Raw genomic sequence first — 20,738 nt, forward strand, 5'->3', positions numbered from 1 at the left:
CTGAAAATAAAAAAAACTATTTTAAACAGAGTTATCCTCAGTGTTATTCTAATTTTTTTCCAGTTATGGGTTGAATTACTGCCTTTATTTTTTTTTAAATGTGTCCAAAGAAACGACCCAGCGGAATGTAGACTTTTATCAGTACCACTTTTCTCGGCCCGGCATGGCCAAGCGTGTTAAGGCGTGAGACTCGTAATCTGCGGGTCGCGGGTTCGCATCCCCGTTGTGACAAACATGTTCGCCCTTTCAGCCGTGGGGGCGTTATAATGTGACGGTCAATCCCACTATTCGTTGGTAAAAGAGTAGCCCAAGAGTTGGCGGTGGGTGGTGATGACTAGCTGCCTTCCCTCTAGTCTTACACTACTAAATTAGGGACGGCTAACACAGATAGACCTCGAGTAGCTTTGTGTGAAATTCAAACAAACCACTTTTCTTTTTAAGTTGCTGAAATTTTCTTCCTCAATGAAGCTTTGTATTAATGTATATTTTGTCAACACTTATTGAATTATTAATTTACGTAAAAGCTGATCGTTTGTGAGTCTATGCCCGAAAGTATAATTAAAAGATTAGCAATAATATTTCGTTTGTACACCTTTTGCTTTAATAACTGAAGATATAATCTACAGGCGTTGCTGTAACACATTTAACCAAAGTGTATATTGGGATTTTACATCCATATGCCTCTAATACACTCTCATGAAGTTTCTTTGGAAGTAATTTTTTGATTTGTAAAGTTTTCGATCTATCAAATTCCACATCTTCTAGGTTGGGTTGAGATCGGGGCTCTGTGAGGGTCATTGTATCATTTGAATGAAAGCAACAGCTTCTTTATTAGCTGAGTAATTTTTTCATATACTTAATGAGTGTCGGGGTCATTACCTTCTTGGTAATGGAATCCTTTACCAATAATACGCAAACCACAGGGTATACCGTAACGTATCAGTATCTGATGGTACTTGCGCTGGTCCATTATTACATCTATTACCTTCTGTCGTCTCAGTAGAAAAACACTCCCAAACATTCACACTGCCTCTTCTTTCACTCTTCTTTCGCCGGATGTACAACCTACGTTTTCCTACAAATTTTTCAAATTTAGACTCATCCCTCTATAACACCTTTTTCCAATCACTAACAGCCCAGGTTTTGTACTCTTTAGAAATTTTCGGTCTTTTGACAATATTTGGATATAGAAGTAAAAGTTTTTTAAATGATACACAACCAAATATTCTGTTCTCGTTCAGTATTTTTGATATTTTAGATGTTGACACGTTTCTGTTATTTGGTACATGATCATTTATATCATGCTTGATATCAGCGTCAGTGTTTTTTCTGTCCTGAAAATTGCATGAATGGGAACATTTAACATTAGTATAATTGAGTTTAGGTGTTCTGTCTCTTCCTTTTCTATTTTCAAATTTACTCGTCTCAGTCTGACAAACTAGGATGTACTTGACAATGTTTGAGTAGCATTTTAAATCTCCATTATCGGAAAGTCCAACGAGCATCACATGGAGCTTTTATGCGAACTCTCTACTCTACTGACAATTCTCTGCGCTTATTTTGGGACACGACAACAAAACTTAATATATATTGTTTAGCACTGTTTTTATCAAAGTTTATTTGTGGAGTGCTATTAAATTGATTTCTTCTAGCATACATTGGTACCATACACAAGCTCTTTGGTAGATTCTTTCTGTATAGTTAAGACACTGCTTGGGGTACCATGACATTTATTCTAGACCCTAAAATTGATAAATATGTTTACTCAAGCAGAACCCTTATGACATGGCCTTTGTACAAGTACATGGGAATTCTAAAGAATGATAAATATTCTCATCCTGGTTTATTCAGTGAAACATCACTATAGCGTTGAAATTTACATTCTGTAATTACATGGAAGTATTAGCCCCGTGAAATACCTTTGCACAGTATTGTATAAATGTTTCGTCTTAGGGAGGATAAATTCAAATTTTAAATGACGGTGGGTTCATGTCTGTATCAAGCAGTATAAACAACTTTCACTCATTTTATTATAATTCTAAAATTAATAAACTTATTAAATGATTTATTTTATAACGTACGCGCATCTCATTTGTCTATTACAACAATTGTAGCATGATCTTTTAGCACAATCTATTCAGCTTAAATGCTTTATTAATATATTTATATATATTTTAATATATTGCTTACATGTATGGTAATCGATCAGTATTTGATTACTTCTAACAAATGTATTTCCTATTATAAAAACATGATATAACCGTTCTGTTCTTATTTAAAAAAAATAATTTTATGCCTCGATTATTTCGTGGAAAATAAAAACAGTTCTCCTAGCATGAGATGTTTATGTGTGTTTGAAATTTATAAAATGGATACATATGAATTAAATTCAATTATAGAATAATAAAATAATAAAAACTGGAGCGCACTTGTAGATAAACAAGTGAAGGGTGAGCCTATGAGAATGTATCTACTTTTTGAGAACATCACTCATAATAAAAGAAAACAAATCAATAAACTTAGTTCAAAGTTATGTCAAAGATTCGAATGCTGTTTAGACATAGGAAGCGCCCTTCTCATAAAGTTTTTATTTAATTTTCTCTCTAAGTTTGAAAAAATAAAGTAAACAATAAAACTAACAAAGTCTTACAACTGAAGAAGTTTAAGAAGATTCCTCAATCACTTTATTGTTTAATATTACATCGTTCAAGATTTGTGGTAGAAACTAGTCAAGTGTATAACAATGCATTCTTTTTCACCTTCATTTACATAGATATCCGCTTTTAGATCTCATGAAAAATATTAATTTCTTGCTTTATATGTTTTAAGAAAGATTTTAAGATCTACGAGAAAGAAAAGATAAATTCGATTTTCAGTTACATGCAGGAAACACACTACTGTATGGAAATATAAAATATTCTTGAATATTTACTAAGGTAATCTTTCATAAGATCGTAAAACTATTTGATTGGATTGACAAGTTATATCCCGTTTTGTACATAGTATTCTACTTTTAGTATAAATATCTAATCTTTGTATGTAAGAATTATGGGCACTTGTTTAATGTTGAAATGAAATATATAATTAAAATGAATTTTTTTCAATGTTTATGCATTTCTCTTGTTGTCTTTAGAACTCTTCGCTATCAGTTCCGATATTAGTTTAATAGCTATGAATGACCGTCACTTGTGCAATGTTTAAAATAATTTGCTCAACAGTTTCTATCGTTGCACTGGTTGATTGATTTTGATTATTCGGTGAAAATACTTCACACTTCAGTCCACTTAGCGAAAAGATGAGAGTTATAATATTTTCAGTAAAAGTTTATCAATTTGTTCGGTTTCACAAACAAATGGTAACCAAGTGATCGCCCTAAATGATAAATGAAACGAAACTGTTACTTACTTCATAAATTTCTTCTTGTATCTACAGAACTAATGGAAAACATCTACAACATTGAAGTAACTTACTAACTAACCATCTAAATCACTGTCTGATTAATTCACTCATTGATTAACTGGGTGACTAATTCAGTAATCGATTAGCAACTGTAGCAGACTCACTTACTGACTAACGAACAAACTAAGTACGATGCTTTTATATACAATTCCGTTTTCTCCAAGACTCTAGAAAACTCGATATATAGGGTCAAATCGAGACACGCAAGAACGTTTTTGGTATCATCACGTCGAGTCAGAACTCCCTCTATCAAACATTACAAAATGTCTAAATTAAAGTACCCCACAACGCTGCCTTTTTTTGGCATCCTAAAACCATTGACAAATTCTAATACACAATGAAACAAATGTATACTAAACTGCAAATTCTATATTTAGCAGTCATTTCACTATTTACAATTAAGACACTTAATATCAATACATAAGATATCGTTGTTATTGAACCAGTAGAGAAATATACAAAACACAAAAAAAAATTAATTTTAATTTACAAGCTGTGTTTATTTTTATTGATTTATGGTCTCTAAGTTTTCCTGTCATTAAATGCTTTTTTCTGAGATTCTCTTCCACTGCTTATACTACGAAAGTGCAATGACATCTTGCCCTTTACTGTAGCTTACTTGCTGTCTAGCTGGAGCAGAGAAGCTGGTTGCCCCACCGTTTGCATTTGTACAAAAACGATCATAAAATATGATATTTTGGCATGAATTATCCATTCTTCTGGATTCTATTTTCTTGCTCTCAAGGTCAGTTGTTTCAATCATACTTTTTATTACACGAAATCAAAAGCCTGGTGGGATGTCATAAGGGCATCGTTTGTGCTCTACTAGACCATCGTCAGAGAGAGTTGTTTAAACTGGTAACTTTTGGTTGATGCCTTTAGAGTTTCTTTATTTTCAGCAAATTAAAGAGATTCAAGACTCATTGGTATCTATTTTACCTTTGGAAACTTGCTTCTGGTGTGTAACATCAAAGCTACTTGATAAAGCACCAAGATTGGTAGTTGTCACGGCTCTCAGCTGGAATACTCATTAGAGTTGTTAAAGCTGGTCCTTTAAACTAAGTAGTAAGACGAAAAATAACTTACGTTTTTCTTTTCCATCCGTTCACTTCAGAAATTATATCAAACTGACCCCAATTTGGTTCCCATGAAAGCTTTCCATTGTAGTTTTTGGTTTCTCAACAGAGCAAAATTGTTGAAGTTGCAGAATTCCGTGACTTGTTAGGTAATAATATACAGTGTAGTTGGAGTAATCCAGGAAGGATCTTCAGTCATAGATGGCGGAGCAGTAGCGGTAAGACGTGAAGACCAAATAGGCTCTCCTGTTCTTTTTAATAACGTTTCGCGTCTCGACTTGAACTTGACAGTATATATAATATTATGTATCTTTTAACCTCAGGTATCTAGAAAATTCGAGAATTGATAAATATTTTAGATATAAGTTGGTGTAGAAAGAATATTAATCTGACGTTGCTTTTGCTGTAATTCTCATAGCGTAGCTAAGCAAGTCAAACTGTATATGATGTAGAAGTCCAAGTGGCTGTTCGGGCTATAAAACCTACATCTGCCATTGATGTTGTCTACGTGGAATGTAGGGAAAGAAGATGAAACACAATATTAAATTCCTAAATGGTTTGAATAAATATTAAGGTGCTTTAATGTTTATATTTTAAAATATTTAATGTTGTTTCGATTAAACTGCTTCGAAATACAGTCTGGCATGGCCAGATGGCTAGGACGATCGACCCATAACCTAAAGTCGGGGGTTCGAATCCCAGTCGCACCAGACATGCTCGCCCTTTCACGGATAGCCACTATAACCATGCCATTATAAATAATTTTTATTTCAACGTTTGCAACGTAGCTATAATGTGCTATTCGGAAATAGTCAGATTTGTCTTTGTTTAATGTTATTTCTGAGATAGAGAGAATATAATTGGAAATACTATAATATTCCAAAACATTATTTTTCACAGCCTTGTCACTTATCTGTTTTTAATTTTCACAGATGTTTTTTCAATTTATTTTTGTTCTGAATTGTAGTTTCTCTTATAATTAACCATTATTTTTCAACAAAACGCATTTTTAATACATCAAAAAACAAGAAGAAACGAACGTTAAATCGCGTTGTGTTTATTTTAAATTAAAATATTTGTTGACCATTTCATTGTAACTATATAATATTTGAAATTTCAACCTCAACGGTCAGTACATTAAATACTATATGAGCTAAATGATCAGGTCAAAGGTCCAAGGTTTAGGCATAACATTTCCTAATTTAGAACCGCTGCCCGTAAGGAGAGCAGTCAGTCAGCAACTATCGTCATCTATACATTGCTTCTCTTAATGGAATAGTGAGATTAATTGTCACTTTTATAACGCACCCACACCTGAAAGTGTGAAGCATGTTTGCCATGAGATCATGGTCTCGAACATTGGATCTTCCGACACTCATTCCAGCACGCAACATCTAAGACATGCTCAACCCAGTAACTATATGATAGTTTATGATGAGGTAATTATAATAAGTTTTAACTAATATTAAGACTAACTAAGTAGTGAGTTAGGCTAAAACCTTCGCATTGAGACTTTTTTTTTTTTTTAGAATTAAAGTTAAATCTAGGAGTAAGACACTAGGAAATAATTTTACTTGTTTCAACTTTGGCAGCATAGTAAGACAAAATTTAACAGTTTTTGTTGAGATGAATATCCAGTTTTGATTACAGAAACAAATTGAATATCATTATGTTGTTATGTTAAAACTCTGCACAAAAAAGTTGCCACTGTTTATTTTTTACTTATCTTTCACAGTACCTTTGTTTACAAAAAGTATAAGAAATTATGAAACTGTTCAATGTACAAGAGAAACATCTATTGTTACCAGAAACTTATTAAAACTTTGCAAGATCTTGAATAAACACAACCAACACAAAAATCAGAATTATCAATATATTTAAACATAAACACTAACTTAAATCATACAAATTACAACAACAATAAAAAATAACAGAAACTGTCATTATACTGAATTACTATTGATACAAATTTGTAGAAAATGAAATGTGTTTAAAAGACAATGGAGCATAGTCAAAAATCATCAAGTATCTAGTATTTCAGTTCCTCGCTGCTATTTCCTTAACTTATAAATATGAATAACAGAAAATAATTAGACATCACCACATAAAAGTCCTATATTCATATCGTATATTTAGTTTTCATGAAAAGTAAAACTCCCAGTGTATCGAAGATAAAAACCTAGGATTTTAAAATCAGATCGATTACGTTCTGTTTCAAGAATTCATCAATACAATAAAAACTCACACAAATACGTTTAATAATTTCTTAAAATAATATTTTATATTATCAAAATAATTTAATTTTAACATTATCACCAATTCACCTTGAAATAAGAAGGGCAAATACATTTTGTGTCTTTATAAGGGTAAAACTATAACAATAAATTGGTTTGTTGTACACTATACTTTCATTTTAAAAACTTTGCGAGAATCAACATAAAAAACACGCATATAATATATACAACATTCTGCAAGTAATGTTTGATCAAACTCTATAAACTAATACATTAACAACAAAACAAAACGTTTCTTTAACTGTTATCAGTGTTGAGTAAATGACCTTATATCAAACCCTGTAAATACGTTTTATTTATTCTTAATTTTTATCGTATTACTTATATCGGCGTATTTATCAACTTTTATATGAAAGAACCAGAAGTTCATAGCTTTATATTTGAGCAAACTAAATATGGAGACGAAATTGTTTGTATTGGATTTTCATTTATACACTAGTTATTAAAACGGAAATATAACACATTTATACACTAGTTATTAAAACGAAAATATAACACAACCCTGCATAAATCTTCAAAAATAAATTACGAATCATAAATTCGATAAATTAAATGTTAATATATATTATAGGTTTAATTCAATAAATGTTTTAACGAGCATAAGGTCAAAAGTTGTTCTTTGGAATAAACCAATTAAAGTATAAAAGTCGATTATGTTTTTCTTTTGTTGTTGTTGGAATGTACGTTGATGCTGTATTTAGTAAACCCACTGTTTCACATCGACTTATGTTGAAAATGTTTACATTTTACTTTCATGAAATTTACCACCATGTACTGTGTGTATGTTATGACAAAACCACAGTTCGCCATATTCAAATCCAAGAACGGCTCTCTCCAAAAGTATCCATTGGTTGTTAGTTTGTTTAATATTACTTCATGAAAACTTTAAATGTATCAGGGATTTAGGAACAAGTACTAGCATAATACTTTTTCATACATTTATTTTTAAATAAAAAAAGCTGTAAAAATAAAATTTAATATCTCAAGCCTTACACCGTTAGAAACCGGGTTTCGATATCCATGGTGGATAGAGCACTGATAGCCAATTGTGTAGCTTTGTGATTAATTCTAAACATACACTCTTGTATAAAACGTACTAAAAAAGAAACATAGTTGAATTCATAAATAGTGTTTGAAAATTGTTTATTTTCTTGTCGGATGTTATAGTTCCAAATCTATTTCATACATTACAAATATGCAAATATATAAAAAAAATATCTTGTCATCTGTTTATCTTTCAAAGCAGTATTCGGAGTATTTAGTAAAATAAAGTTGAAATTATGTGGTGAATGTGTGGCACTAACATCTGTTTGCCTCAAAGTAAAGCAAACATTAGTAAGTATCTTCGCTATAAAAAATTAAAAGTAATAGTCGTAGCTGGAAGAACTAGGTGCCAATTAATAAGTACTGTTTAGCAGTATTGAGTGTCTACTTTATTTAAAATATTATTAAACGCAAAAGTCTTAAATTAAATTCAAATATAGCTCATAGACTACAACAGTAAATTTGGCAATAATTGAATCTTATTACTTACTGCACAACAATAAACAAAATCAGTCCACAGTTCAGCCTGTATCCTTTCACGATACACACAATATTTGACAATGATATGAACAGGTGTGACGTTTCAAAAATGTTTCATAGTTTTTCATTTCTATATTTGTAAGACCTATAAATATTTTCTCTATTAAATTATAGACGAATATACTACACACTTCAACGGTTTATTAAGGCGATAAATTAATTCAATAACACACGTAAGTCAGCGGTAAACAATCATTTTGTTATGAATTTACAATTTTGACTCGATAGCAGTAAAATTCGCTTGGCATTAGTTCATTATTTATTAACAAACACTTTCTAAAAGTTCATTGGAATTTTTTGTTTTTGTTTTGACAAAACAGCTTTTTTTAGAGAAAAAAAGATCCGCGTAAGAAATTATGTGTTGTTTGGTCTGGTTACTTGATCTTAGTTAGTTATCTGATATTTGAAATTCAGATTAATTATTGGATTTTTGGTTCGTCGTTTTTGAATCTGAGGGTGAACAAAAAAGTCCTTTAAATCCTTAATTCTTGCCCAACGGTACGCCTACAGTTTAAAAGGTTTAAAATGTTTACTAACAATGGAAGCTACTCGTGAAATGTTACTTCCAGAATATGATTTCGAAATGTTCAAACTGTAACTGATAGTTAAGTTTCGTCTCGCACAACCCTAACTATTATTGATGGAATTAGTAAAGTCAGAGTCATGTTCTTCCTGCTAACAAATCATGGGGGGGAGAGAGACCGACGCAATCTTATTAAACCAGTGTGAACATCCCGTAGTGATTTTACCACTGCACAATAATGACTGGAAGTAAAGTATTTTCTATCGATAAATATAATGTCCCCCTTTTTTTTTTCTTTTAGTTTTTTTTATTACATAGTGTGGCATTTGTTTAACAGAGAAACTTATCTTCTTCCAAACAAACTGTTAAAAGAAACCGTTTATTCGGTTTCCAAAGCTGTACTTTGCACTCGACAGAACAATCCAATGGTAGCTCTTCCTAATGGAATACCTTATTCATAGACAGTTATTGGCCTCAGGGAGTCCATGTGTCTGGTCGGTCTTGCACTACTTCAGAGTGCTTATAAATGCGATTCTAAAATTGAGTGTTGATTTTAATCAAGCCTTGAAATGTAAAGAATTTCCTCTAGCTATTTATTTCTCACTATACTCTATTAGGTTCTGGTTTCTTTGTATTATATATTTACATTGACTAAGATAAACTCCTGGGTTTGACCAGCCTGTCAAAAAACTTCTTGTTCAATGAAAACACCCCATTCAGCTTGCTACGCTGACATTAGGTAATTGTCGGGTGGTAAATCAAGGGTAACGCAGGTGGACGGGAACCATTCGGGATAAATATACCACCCAGTTTTCCAAGCATCAAAATGCAGCCTTATTCGTAAAGTAGGTTATGTCAGGTATATTAGATCATTTGCTTCTTTGGCTTGCTTCACTATTTCAGGCACTAAATCGCATACTATACGATGGAAGAAGGTTTGGGCATCGGGTGACCATTGAACTGATTAAAACTGGATGTATAGATCGTACAGAACGTTGTCTTGAAAATACAACAAGAAGAGCACTCTGTATGAAGTCAAATAATTGAACTCCAACCACAAAAGTAACTAGAAATTGGACTTTGACGAAAGATACTTGAGAACAACGACTTTCTTTTTGAAACGGCTTTCCAATATTTCAGGACTTTCAGTATAAAACTTCGATCTCTTTTAGGGTTTGTTACGATCGATGTAAAAACTGGAAGAATCGCAGAAACCTCGGAGTGTAGGAGTGATGAAGGTATTAAAGATGATTATTAACCTTACGTGCCGAAACTCACTTGGAACTTGGACGGAGAGCGGAGTTGAATGAAAAACCTGGTCCTCTCCTTGTCCTACTGATGAACTTTCCGTCGGGTGTTCGGCTAATCTAGCCCTGAAGCTGGGTGTGTGTTCAAGTTCCACGCAGTACTGAAGAGACTTAAGAAATTGGCGATTACGACGTGTACGGTCGTTTACTTATGGCACATCGTGAGAATCATGCTCTAAGCCAGATGGTATGACCTAATTCAAGTTACAAATTGGTCCAAAGAGACAAGCCATACTGATAAAGAGACGACTTACTAACTAAACCTGGTACTCCGCCTTTTGGTCTGGACGATGGTCCGATGCTGAAAAGAAAGATAAAAACAATACAAACACACACGTATATACGTGTATATATTATTGTTTTAAACAGAATTACTTTTACTAATGGCACTAACTCTGATTTTATATAATCCTATACTTTTTAGTTGTTATAACTCTTATGCAAGTGAACTGTACGAAGTACCGCAACTTGGAAGATTCTGGCAAATGGCTGTACAGTACACACAAATTCTTACCTGATTGTTTTTAACGAAATCTCCTTATGTTACGTATTTTTCGAACAGGGTCCCCTGATCTATGGGCGTGGGTGCCCTCTAGTGTTACCTAATTTAAAGCCTGGAGGTGCTTCTCTCTGTACAGAAGTACCCAGGACACAAGTCAGAGTGTTAAGCGTAATAATATACCATGTGATATCATAGCAAGGAAGACATATTTAACATGTTAATCAATCTGTCGAAACTCCAAAGTGTGTAATTCAATATCGTTAAGTTTCATTCCGTTCACGAGTCATACACGGAATAGTAATGAACTATAAAATAGTATAATATTTTTAAAAATCTCCGTATATACGCTGTATTGTTTTTCGTGGAAAACGTACCACAGGAATGACAAACATAGTCCAAGAACATATAATACTACTTGATGTATGTAGAACATAAAATATACAGGGCTGTGCCTTGTGAAATTTTGTTTATACCCACTTTTAAAATTAAAAATTTTTATACCTTATTCGAGTCTTTGTTCTTCAGTAAACATATCTCATGAAAGGACAAAAAGCGATACTCATATTATAAAAATAACCAGCTCTTAGTAATAGTTATTCAAAGCAAAATACCCCGCAAAATATAAGAAAACTGTATGTGCAAGTTATGTAGTTTTCAATTCTGGTAAATGATAAATACGTATTTTCCCCATGTGCGTAATCTGAAGACCGTCCAATACAACAGTTACCATGATACTGACAAGTCCTTTATTATTCCCTCCTCCCCCACAAATATTTCATTTGAGTATTCTTTTTTTTATCAAAATTAGGTGGGTAATTAAAATAAAATATATATTTATTCTGGACGGGTGTATTTCAATATTTTCAAAATATACGTCATAAGTAGTTTTTGTATTCTCAGTGAAAATTTTAATTTCCTGTTAACGAACAGATTTCTTTTTTTTTTAAAGTAAATAATGAAGATTTTCTGTTTTTACTTGTTTTCCCAGCAGACGAGAGTTTCTCGTACCTTAGAACAATGTTTTCCCGTTGGAAACTGTTAAGCTAAAGCAAGACACTGTTGTGAGTCATTAATTATATAGCATAATGATCCGGCCTTAGCCTTAACGACTTCCGAAAAGAACCGGTAATATTATATGCAGTTGTGGACGCAAACCTAAATGTACTGAGGTAAGAAACTGCTTATAACTTCCTATACGAACAGGAAATTAAGCGTTGCAAGATAAAGTCGTATATTTATTTATGTTTTGCCTACTGATGTTGCTATTATGCCAATATATATATATATATATACAGTCATGTCAAAAACTTACGGCACCCTATGAAAGCCTGTGTATTTGTGTAACATTTTTGGATATATAGATATTTAATCTCAATTTCAACAATACTGAGAGATTATAAACAATTAAAACTGAGGAAAAAGTTAGGACACCCTACCCTCTAATAGCTAGTGTTACCCCCTTTGGCTGAAATAACTGCAGTGAGACGCTTCTTGTAGCCATCTAACAGTCTCTGACATCGGTCTGAAGAAAGTTTGTCCCACTCCTCAATGCAGAATTCTTTCAGCTGTGCGATGTTTGTGGGGTTTCTTGCATGTACAGCCCGTTTCAAGTCACCCCACAGCATCTCAATGGGATTAAGATCTGGGCTTTGACTCGGCCATTCCAGAACTCTCCATTTCTTAGTTTTCAGCCAGTCCTTGGTGGATTTACTGGTATGTTTTGGGTCATTGTCGTGTTGCAGGGTCTAGTTCCGTTTCAGCTTTAATTTTCGTACAGATGGTCTCACATGATCCTCAAGCATCCTCTGATACACAGTAGAATTCATGGTGGATTCTATGATTGTGAGCTGTCCAGGTCCTGTTGCAGCAAAGCAGCCCCAAACCATGACACTTCCACCTCCATGTTTCACAGTTGGTATGAGGTTCTTTTCCTGGAATGCTGTATTTGGTTTATGCCAAACATGTCCTCTGTTCTGGTGTCCACATAATTCAATTTTGGACTTATCTGTCCAAAAACATTATTCTAGAAGTCCTGGTTTTTGTCTACATTCTCTCTGGCAAACTTCAGTCTGGCCTTGATGTTTCTCTTAGAGAGCAAAGGTTTCCTCCTTGCACACCTCCCATGCAAGTTAAATTTGTGCAGTCTCTTTCTGATTGTAGAGGCATGCACTTTTACATCGACAATAGCCAGAGCCTGCTGTAGGTCTCGTGATGACATGTTAGGGTGTTTGGAGACCTCTTTTAGCATCTTGCGGTATACTCTCGAGTTAACTTGCTTGGACGACCAGACCTGAGCATGTTGGCAGTTGTTTTGATAGCCCTCCACTTGTTGACTATTTTCCGGACAGTGGAATGGTTAATTTCAAAATCTTTTGGGATCTTTTTAAATCCCTTACCAGACTCATAAGCTGCTACAATTTTCTTTCTGAAGGCCTCAGACAGCTCTTTTGCTCTCACCATGGTGCTCACTCTCACAGTCAAGAGCACACCAAACTAAATGTATGAGGTTTAAATAGGGCAAGCCTCATTCAAAATGCTGAGTAACGATTTTCTAATCATGTGCACCTTGTGTGATACACCTCTGTGTGAGTTGAGCTATTTTAAGTGGGAATAAATGTGGGGGTGTCCTAACTTTTTTCTCAGTTAGAATATGCATTTTTGTAGAATTACATTTACAGAAGATCTTGAAAAGGCTTTCCTTCAGTTTTAATTGTTTAGTTATGTTCCTATAATCTCTCAGTGTTGTTAAAATTGAGATTAAATATCTACATATCCAAAAATGTTACAAAAATACACAGGCTTTCATAGGGTGTCCTAACTTTTTCACATGACTGTATATATATATATATATATGGACTCTAAGTGTATGAAAATAGTGGCGAGGTTTTGCTTCTTTTTGTTTATTAACCTCATACCTTAAGTTATCTTGAACCTTTTAAATTATTATGTATTAGGCATTGTTATAAGGCATTTATCTTACTTCTTGTAAGTTCATTTGATTCATTAATTTCAACCTTTGAGAAAGTACATCTTAAACGTTTCTTTTGCCTGATAAAGTTTCTCTTTATTAATATTGTCTCAACCACAAACAGACGGATCTGATAAATTCCTACCTATTGTACCTCCATCCTCATTTGCTGCATAACAAATAAAATTCAATAAATTATTACGAATAAGTAATTTTTCACATATTTTAGGCACATTGTAAAACAGAATAATATAGAGATACTTCAATTATTTACGAATTAAAGTAAATCATATCAAAGTTAGGTGACCACCAAGCATAAATCATCATACATTAATTTATTCAATGCTATAAGCTTGTTTTATGAAACACTCATTTCTATGCTACATGAAACGCTTAAAATACTCATTTTGAAATGGCAAAAACAAATTAAAGAAACAAAAAGTCACCTCTCTTTCTTCTTTCCGAATCGAGAAGCCAGTGTAAAGAAAAAATAAAAATAAATAGTCTGAAAAATACCATCAGTTATATAAAAAAATAACCGAGTGTAACTGATAAGTTTCATAACATATAGCCTGTTGCACTTTTCTTTGTAATTAATTTCCTTACTGGTTATATTTTAATATATTTTAGATTATATTATGAGAACTGTTGTCTCTTTTTGGGTTATTTTTTCGACATGAGACTGATCTAATATTTTAAAGTCCATCGAATCTCACAAGATAGTTATGGATTTGTTTAAGTTCTTATTAACTCAACATATTGTAACCTAAAGTAACGTAAGTGTGTGAATAACATTATGACCTTGCGCCAAATTTATTATTTGTATTACGCAGTGAGCCAGCTGTTTATAGATTATATTACAGAGTAATTTACCAAAGGTAAAATTAAAAAGTTAATCGGCGGCCTCGAAGCTTAATAATATATTACTGGGATTACTGCTGAAAATATTACTAACAAAGAGGGTATTAAAATTGAAATTATTATTATAAATTTAGGTACATTGATTTATGGTATTATAAATTCTTAGTCTGTTTCTTTTATACAGGATTTTATCTTTATTGTATAGATGTTACTTTTAATATCATTTCTTTTTTATCTATACAGATATTATGATTAATCAGTAGTCATTAATAATTACGAACTTTGCAAATGATATTTTGACAAAATGGGAGAAATTACTGGAGCACTAAAACTTGCTATTATTAGAACAAGTTTCTAATAATAAGAACAAACTTAACTGATTTTAGTGACTGACTGACAGAAGCTAAAAATACTCTTGGAGAAATAACGCAACCTTCAATATGTTATGACTCGTCAGACTCAACATTGTATAAATATTTATTTTATCACAAATGACAGATTTTACAGTGAGGGCAATTATTATTATTATTATTGTACTGTAAAAGTTGTAACATGAAATAACTTAATTAATAATAAACTCAAAACAAAATTATTAGTGTATAAATATAAAATTATGAAAGAAAATCTAAAGATTCGTTTAACTTAAGCGACAGGTTCACTGTTGGCCTCAGTAAGTTTCGATTTAGTTGTGCTGTTTTTCTTATAAAAGAGTAATATTCATCGAGTAAATGAGAAGTACTATGAATGAAAAACATTTCAGTGTATGAAATAGAACATTTTGAAGTACATCCTAAATGTACTCTGCACAGAGTTTTTAATATAAGCAATAGGTTACAAATATGACAATTTGCATTAACGGATTAAATATGGTGAAAGCTTTTGAATGCTTGTATAATAATTCATAAAACTGTTTATACTATACGATCAAATGCATTACGCGTGTGATTTATAATCCCTGCATAATAACGTGGACATTAACTAAAAACAGAGGCTTAGCGTTTAGCAAAGTTTAGCTTATATAAAATTATAGTTTTGAAGGCATGTTGAGTATAATTACTTTAGTTTGGACGGCAGGATTGACAGTTTTAATAACGTAGAAATTTGGTTTTGTTAATGCTTTAGCCGCGTAGTTCCCAAACTAAATATTATTATATCTTTTGAAAAGTTTAGCATAGATGAAAAGGACAGTGTATCCTTACTGTTTAATCTATTTGATTACGCTGTATATTGTAACAAAGCTTTACTAATAAATCAGTAAAGTGTTTAACCTATTATGGAGATTTGTTTTATTAATGTAGCGGCGAAAGAGTACATTAGTAACAAAAGAAAATACTGTTAGATTCAATTTATTTATGCGCATTGTTGTTATTGGATAGACTGACTTCAATATATATTAACTGCCACGAGCAGATGTCAAAGTGTGATAAAAATCATCTCATAGAAAGAACGAAAATTTACAAATAAAACTTTATAAAATAAATCTTGCTTAATTAATATACTGTAGGCCAGGCAGTATTATAGTATGTGGTTGTCCACAGACATTTCCATTATCAAATATGAAAATATTTGCGAGGGTAAGCACTCAAAACAAAATTAACACATTACCTTACAAAATAACTTTGCCAAGAATATACGTTACAATACTGTTTGAAACTATTCAACTGGTACACCGTATTGGTTTTGGAGATATATATTATGAAAGAATTTCTCTAACTATCACAAAAATAAACTGAGGAAGTTTACAATATACATGTATATGTATGTGAGTGTGTGTACATATTTGGAAGAACTAATTTCCATACTATAGTATAATTTATTCTAAAATATACTTAATATCGTTGCAATTGTAGATGTATTTATTTGTTATTCATTACTATCATATTAGAATATTTATAAAAAACAAAAATATTTTGTCTTACTCATTTCGTTTTACAATTAATAATTACCTATGTACATATCTGGACTTGAAAATAATCGTTTAAATGATTGATTACATACTTTTTTATCGGTGACGGACTGCCACCATGAGAATGGCCACCATTTCTAGCTTCTGCAACAGGGCAAGTCACCATCATATACGCTGAAAAAATAAAATGTTTAAAATTATAATTAAAAAAAATTCAGCGTATTACATAATTAAATTTCTTGTAGACTTTCACAAAAAAAAACTTAAGGGTTTAAGAAAAATTAACGTCTCTAAAGTTGATCATTTTACCTCTTTATTCCAGACAATAAAAATCAATGTAAATAAGTATTTGGGCTGTTAGTTATAATTTAAGAATATGTCCTTTTCTAATCTATCATTCCAAAATTAGGAATGATTAGTGCAGGCAACCCTCGAGTGAGCTCTGTGAACCAGCACAATATTTCAATGATATGTTTAAGTGAAAACAATGTGTGTATTGTTTTTGTCGTTTTTTCCCTCGTGTCATTCAAGTGTTATGTTAAATTAGAAAGTGTTATGTCAGAAAAATAATTGGTCAATACAGCAAATTTGACACGACGGTAGTTTAATGGAATGAATTTAACATAAACAACACAAAAATATCTATACACAATGTATACCCTTGCTTTAAATAGTTCCAAATATCCAATTAAAAGTAAGAAACCTCAAAATATAGCTTGTCACCTGTAGCTCGCTAAGCATACAGGTACTTCAAAAATGTATACACACGTAAAATGTGGTAAACCAAAACAAGTAATATGCATTTTAAGGTTAACTAGGAGTTACATAAAATGTGTGAAATTATTTGAAAAAATAACACTACAACTTTCAATGAGTTTCAAGCATAATATTCTAGGCAATGGGTTAAGCAAAATAATGGCAGAAGAAAAGTATCGTGTTTTTATTTATCTACCTTTTTCCGCCTTTCTCCGCTTTCTTTTATTGCAAATCTTGACAGCACAAACAGAGAGCACTATAGCGGCTATGAAGAACAAAATTCCTCCCACGACACCAGCGGTTATAGCACGACTTTTTGTTACTTCATAGCCTTCAGCTAAAAAAAAAAAGAGGTGTTCAAAAATACAACATCGCGTGATTTGATGTGTTTTTTATTGCAATATAAAATATGATCAGTCGTGTTTCGTATTGCATCATCTTACTGATTTGTTAGGCTTCACATTGGAACATCGTATCTGGTCTGATATGTTTCATACTGCAACGAATTGCATATTAAATTATGTTTCATCATGTCATAGGTCAAACAAACATTGGATACATCATTATGAGTTTATGTCACATAAAACACTGTTTAAAAGATACAACCAATCTCGCACTGGATTCTACTTGCTATTCAACAAGTAATGCAATTCTCAAAATGGTTTGAACTAAAGGTTAAGATAACTTTGGACTTATACTAACTGTCAACATATTATCTTAGGTAATACTTTAATTTTTCATGACAGTTGTTTATTAAACGCTAATATTTCTAAATATTCTCTAATTCGTTTCATATTTCACAACTAATACCCTTTAAGGTATGCACATTTCGTGCCAAGTGCATTATTAGCGCGCCTGAAAGAAAAATGAATGAAAAGTTATTATTTGGTGATAATTCACTCAGTACCAAGATGTAGCCCTTGTTATTTCGAAATTTTCACGCTTACGGAGATAATATATAGTTAAGAAGTCCTTCACATACAAAATCGTATTTTTACGTGATATTACATTAAATACACTGCAAACGTGGATGTTAATTACTAGCTATTTTTTATCCGAGACTTACAATATTATTATCAAATTAACGACTGTATTTTCTATTAAACCAGATCGTATTAAGTTATAATATTTCATTTTTATATATTGTAAAATAAAAACTTACAATTTTGGAGGACTGATACTGCAGTAAATAAAAAAATGAATATCACATGTCATACCTGCTAAAGTGAGAGATACTTCTGAACTGGCTTGTCCTACAGACATAATAGAGTAGGCATATACACGAAAGTTGTAATGGCCAGGAGCTAATCCCTTGGCTGTCAAAGAAATGGAAAGTGTTACTGAATATTCAATTAGAATCAAGATAATTTAGCACCTTAATAATGTTACACACAAACACGGGGTGGATAAAAGTGCTCCCCTGAAAATGTTATTAATTTATTATATCGTTTATTAGATAATAGAAAATACGTAAGACTTGTTTGATTACTAAGAAGATCTAAGAAACTACAACAGGTGCACAACATTTTTTATGAGAAAATGTATCTAAAATCATGAAAAGTTCTGTTATTTACGAAAGCTAGTGATGAAATTAGGATTTGAGATCATATTTGAACAGATCTCGTCGAGTGCGTTCTAAAAACTCATAATTTACATATTTATCTGTTATCTAATAAAAGATATAACAAATTAACGAAATTTTCAAGGGGTGCCACATTTTTTTATCTACCTCATGTTTATACTCTACTTTCAGTGAATTGAACTTAGGTACTGTAATTTCGTTTAATTTCTCAAACTATTTTGTCCAAGGTGATGATTACAACCGAGCCATTTTATAATCTGGAATTATTACAGTCACAACAACTTTAGAGTACATACAATATCTTAGTTTTACTTCTCATATTTTCAATTCGAACCGAAAGTTCAAAGATTGGAAAAAAAAAGTGTTTATTATACTGAAAACCACAAACATTTACACACTTCCTACGAACAATAACTGACATGAACACTAATAAATCTGCTGTAGTACAGAATATCAACCAATACTTATTGACATAATGTCTTAAATTCTTCGAAGACAGGAAGCTGAGGGGATAGTAAGTTGCTGGATGGCCTCGAGTTGTTTGTGTGCTCGAATTATTTGCGCTTGTTCAGGAAACTAAATAGGAAACTTGATGTGTGGCAATACCCTAGATTTACCATCAATATTTGAAATATGTTTCTTTCATAATTGAGAAAGGACGTTATAAAAGATGGGAAATAACCTGACGAAGCCATTTATGTTTAAGAGTACAATATCAAAAATAAACAAATTATTAGGAATATTCGACTTAATATGAAATGTGTTCTAGAATTCTACTAAATAATAGTACTAGTGTTATAATAAATTTTATGCAATCACATATGATAATGTTATTATTAATTTTCTTCGGTTACACGTTATGGATGGGGTATCAAATTATATTTTACATAAGTTTATTACCATTAGTAACATTCATTAATTATTACTTTCGTTCAACAAACACACAAGAATGTCTAAATGCAACGTTAAAGTGCTCGTTCGGGTGTTTTATTACATGCTTTTGTAAGTACACATATTTATAAAATAACAAAAAACGGATAAAATTGAGTAGCTTACTAGAGTCGCTGGCCACCAGGTCTTCGGTAGTATTGCCTTTGCCGTTGTTACAATTAATGTTATTTTTCTGTTCGACTGAGTGAACAGTGTTTGTCCATTTAATACAAGTCATCTATCCTCTGCAAAATAAGCTCACACTTTCACAGTCCTGTATATTGATGTCTGTTGTATAAATTATGAAAACAATCTTTTCAGATCCTCACAGAGATAACATATAAGAATAGGCTCTACGCTATGAAAAGCCAAGACTTGGATGTCATTACTATTAAAAAGCCATAGGCTGAATAAGTTCTTAGTCATGTTTCATTATTGTGTTGAAACAGGACATGAGTATGTTGCACTCTGGAATTCAACTTTGGCCTCTTTTCAAATACTTTAATATCAGCGGACATTCAGACATGTAGACGTCTTACAGATAGATCTTCCACACGACATTTCACGTCATAAAACAGTTGACACAAAACATTTATGATTAGACAATCCATCTACTTGTCTCGTCTTGACTTTTGTTCTTGACCATCAACGTGAAACTGGATAAAGCTCCTTTCATCCTGACAGGTCCTTAAAGTTCTGATGCTAACGATTTTATAGTCGGTATTGAGCATTCTTGAGAATGATGTGTGGTTTGTGTAAAGTGCCGTAAAGTGAACAGTATGTTACACTAACTTCACATTGGTTACAGTCATTTGTCGCCCTATTGGGCATTAAGGTGAACAGCCTGTTACATTAACCTCACTACGATTCCAGTCACTTGTCACCCTATTGGTGCAGAAAGATGGACAGCGTGAGGTTTCACTATGGTTCCCGTCACTTGTTTCCCTATTGGTGCAGTAAAGTAAACAGCATATTATACTAACCTCAGAA

The 20,738-nt window shown here is 32.2% G+C and overlaps 1 protein-coding gene across 3 annotated transcripts in view; it reads right to left on the bottom strand.

The window, feature by feature from the left end:
- Nucleotides 1-6,236: 6,236 nt before the first annotated feature.
- The window catches only part of LOC143237668 (protein turtle-like), a 254,760-nt gene continuing 240,258 nt past the window's right edge, over nt 6,237-20,738 (bottom strand). For all 3 annotated transcript variants that reach the window (XM_076477173.1, XM_076477171.1, XM_076477172.1), the window contains 4 exons: nt 18,454-18,552; nt 17,433-17,573; nt 16,573-16,654; nt 6,237-10,544 (listed from right to left, as the gene is read on the bottom strand). In XM_076477173.1, coding sequence (XP_076333288.1) covers nt 10,448-10,544; nt 16,573-16,654; nt 17,433-17,573; nt 18,454-18,552 — 419 coding nt within the window. In that variant the 3' untranslated portion in view covers nt 6,237-10,447. The remainder of the gene's footprint in view (nt 10,545-16,572; nt 16,655-17,432; nt 17,574-18,453; nt 18,553-20,738) is intronic.

This window comes from Tachypleus tridentatus, chromosome 13 (genome assembly GCF_004210375.1).
Source record: "Tachypleus tridentatus isolate NWPU-2018 chromosome 13, ASM421037v1, whole genome shotgun sequence".
Taxonomy (NCBI): domain Eukaryota; kingdom Metazoa; phylum Arthropoda; class Merostomata; order Xiphosura; family Limulidae; genus Tachypleus; species Tachypleus tridentatus.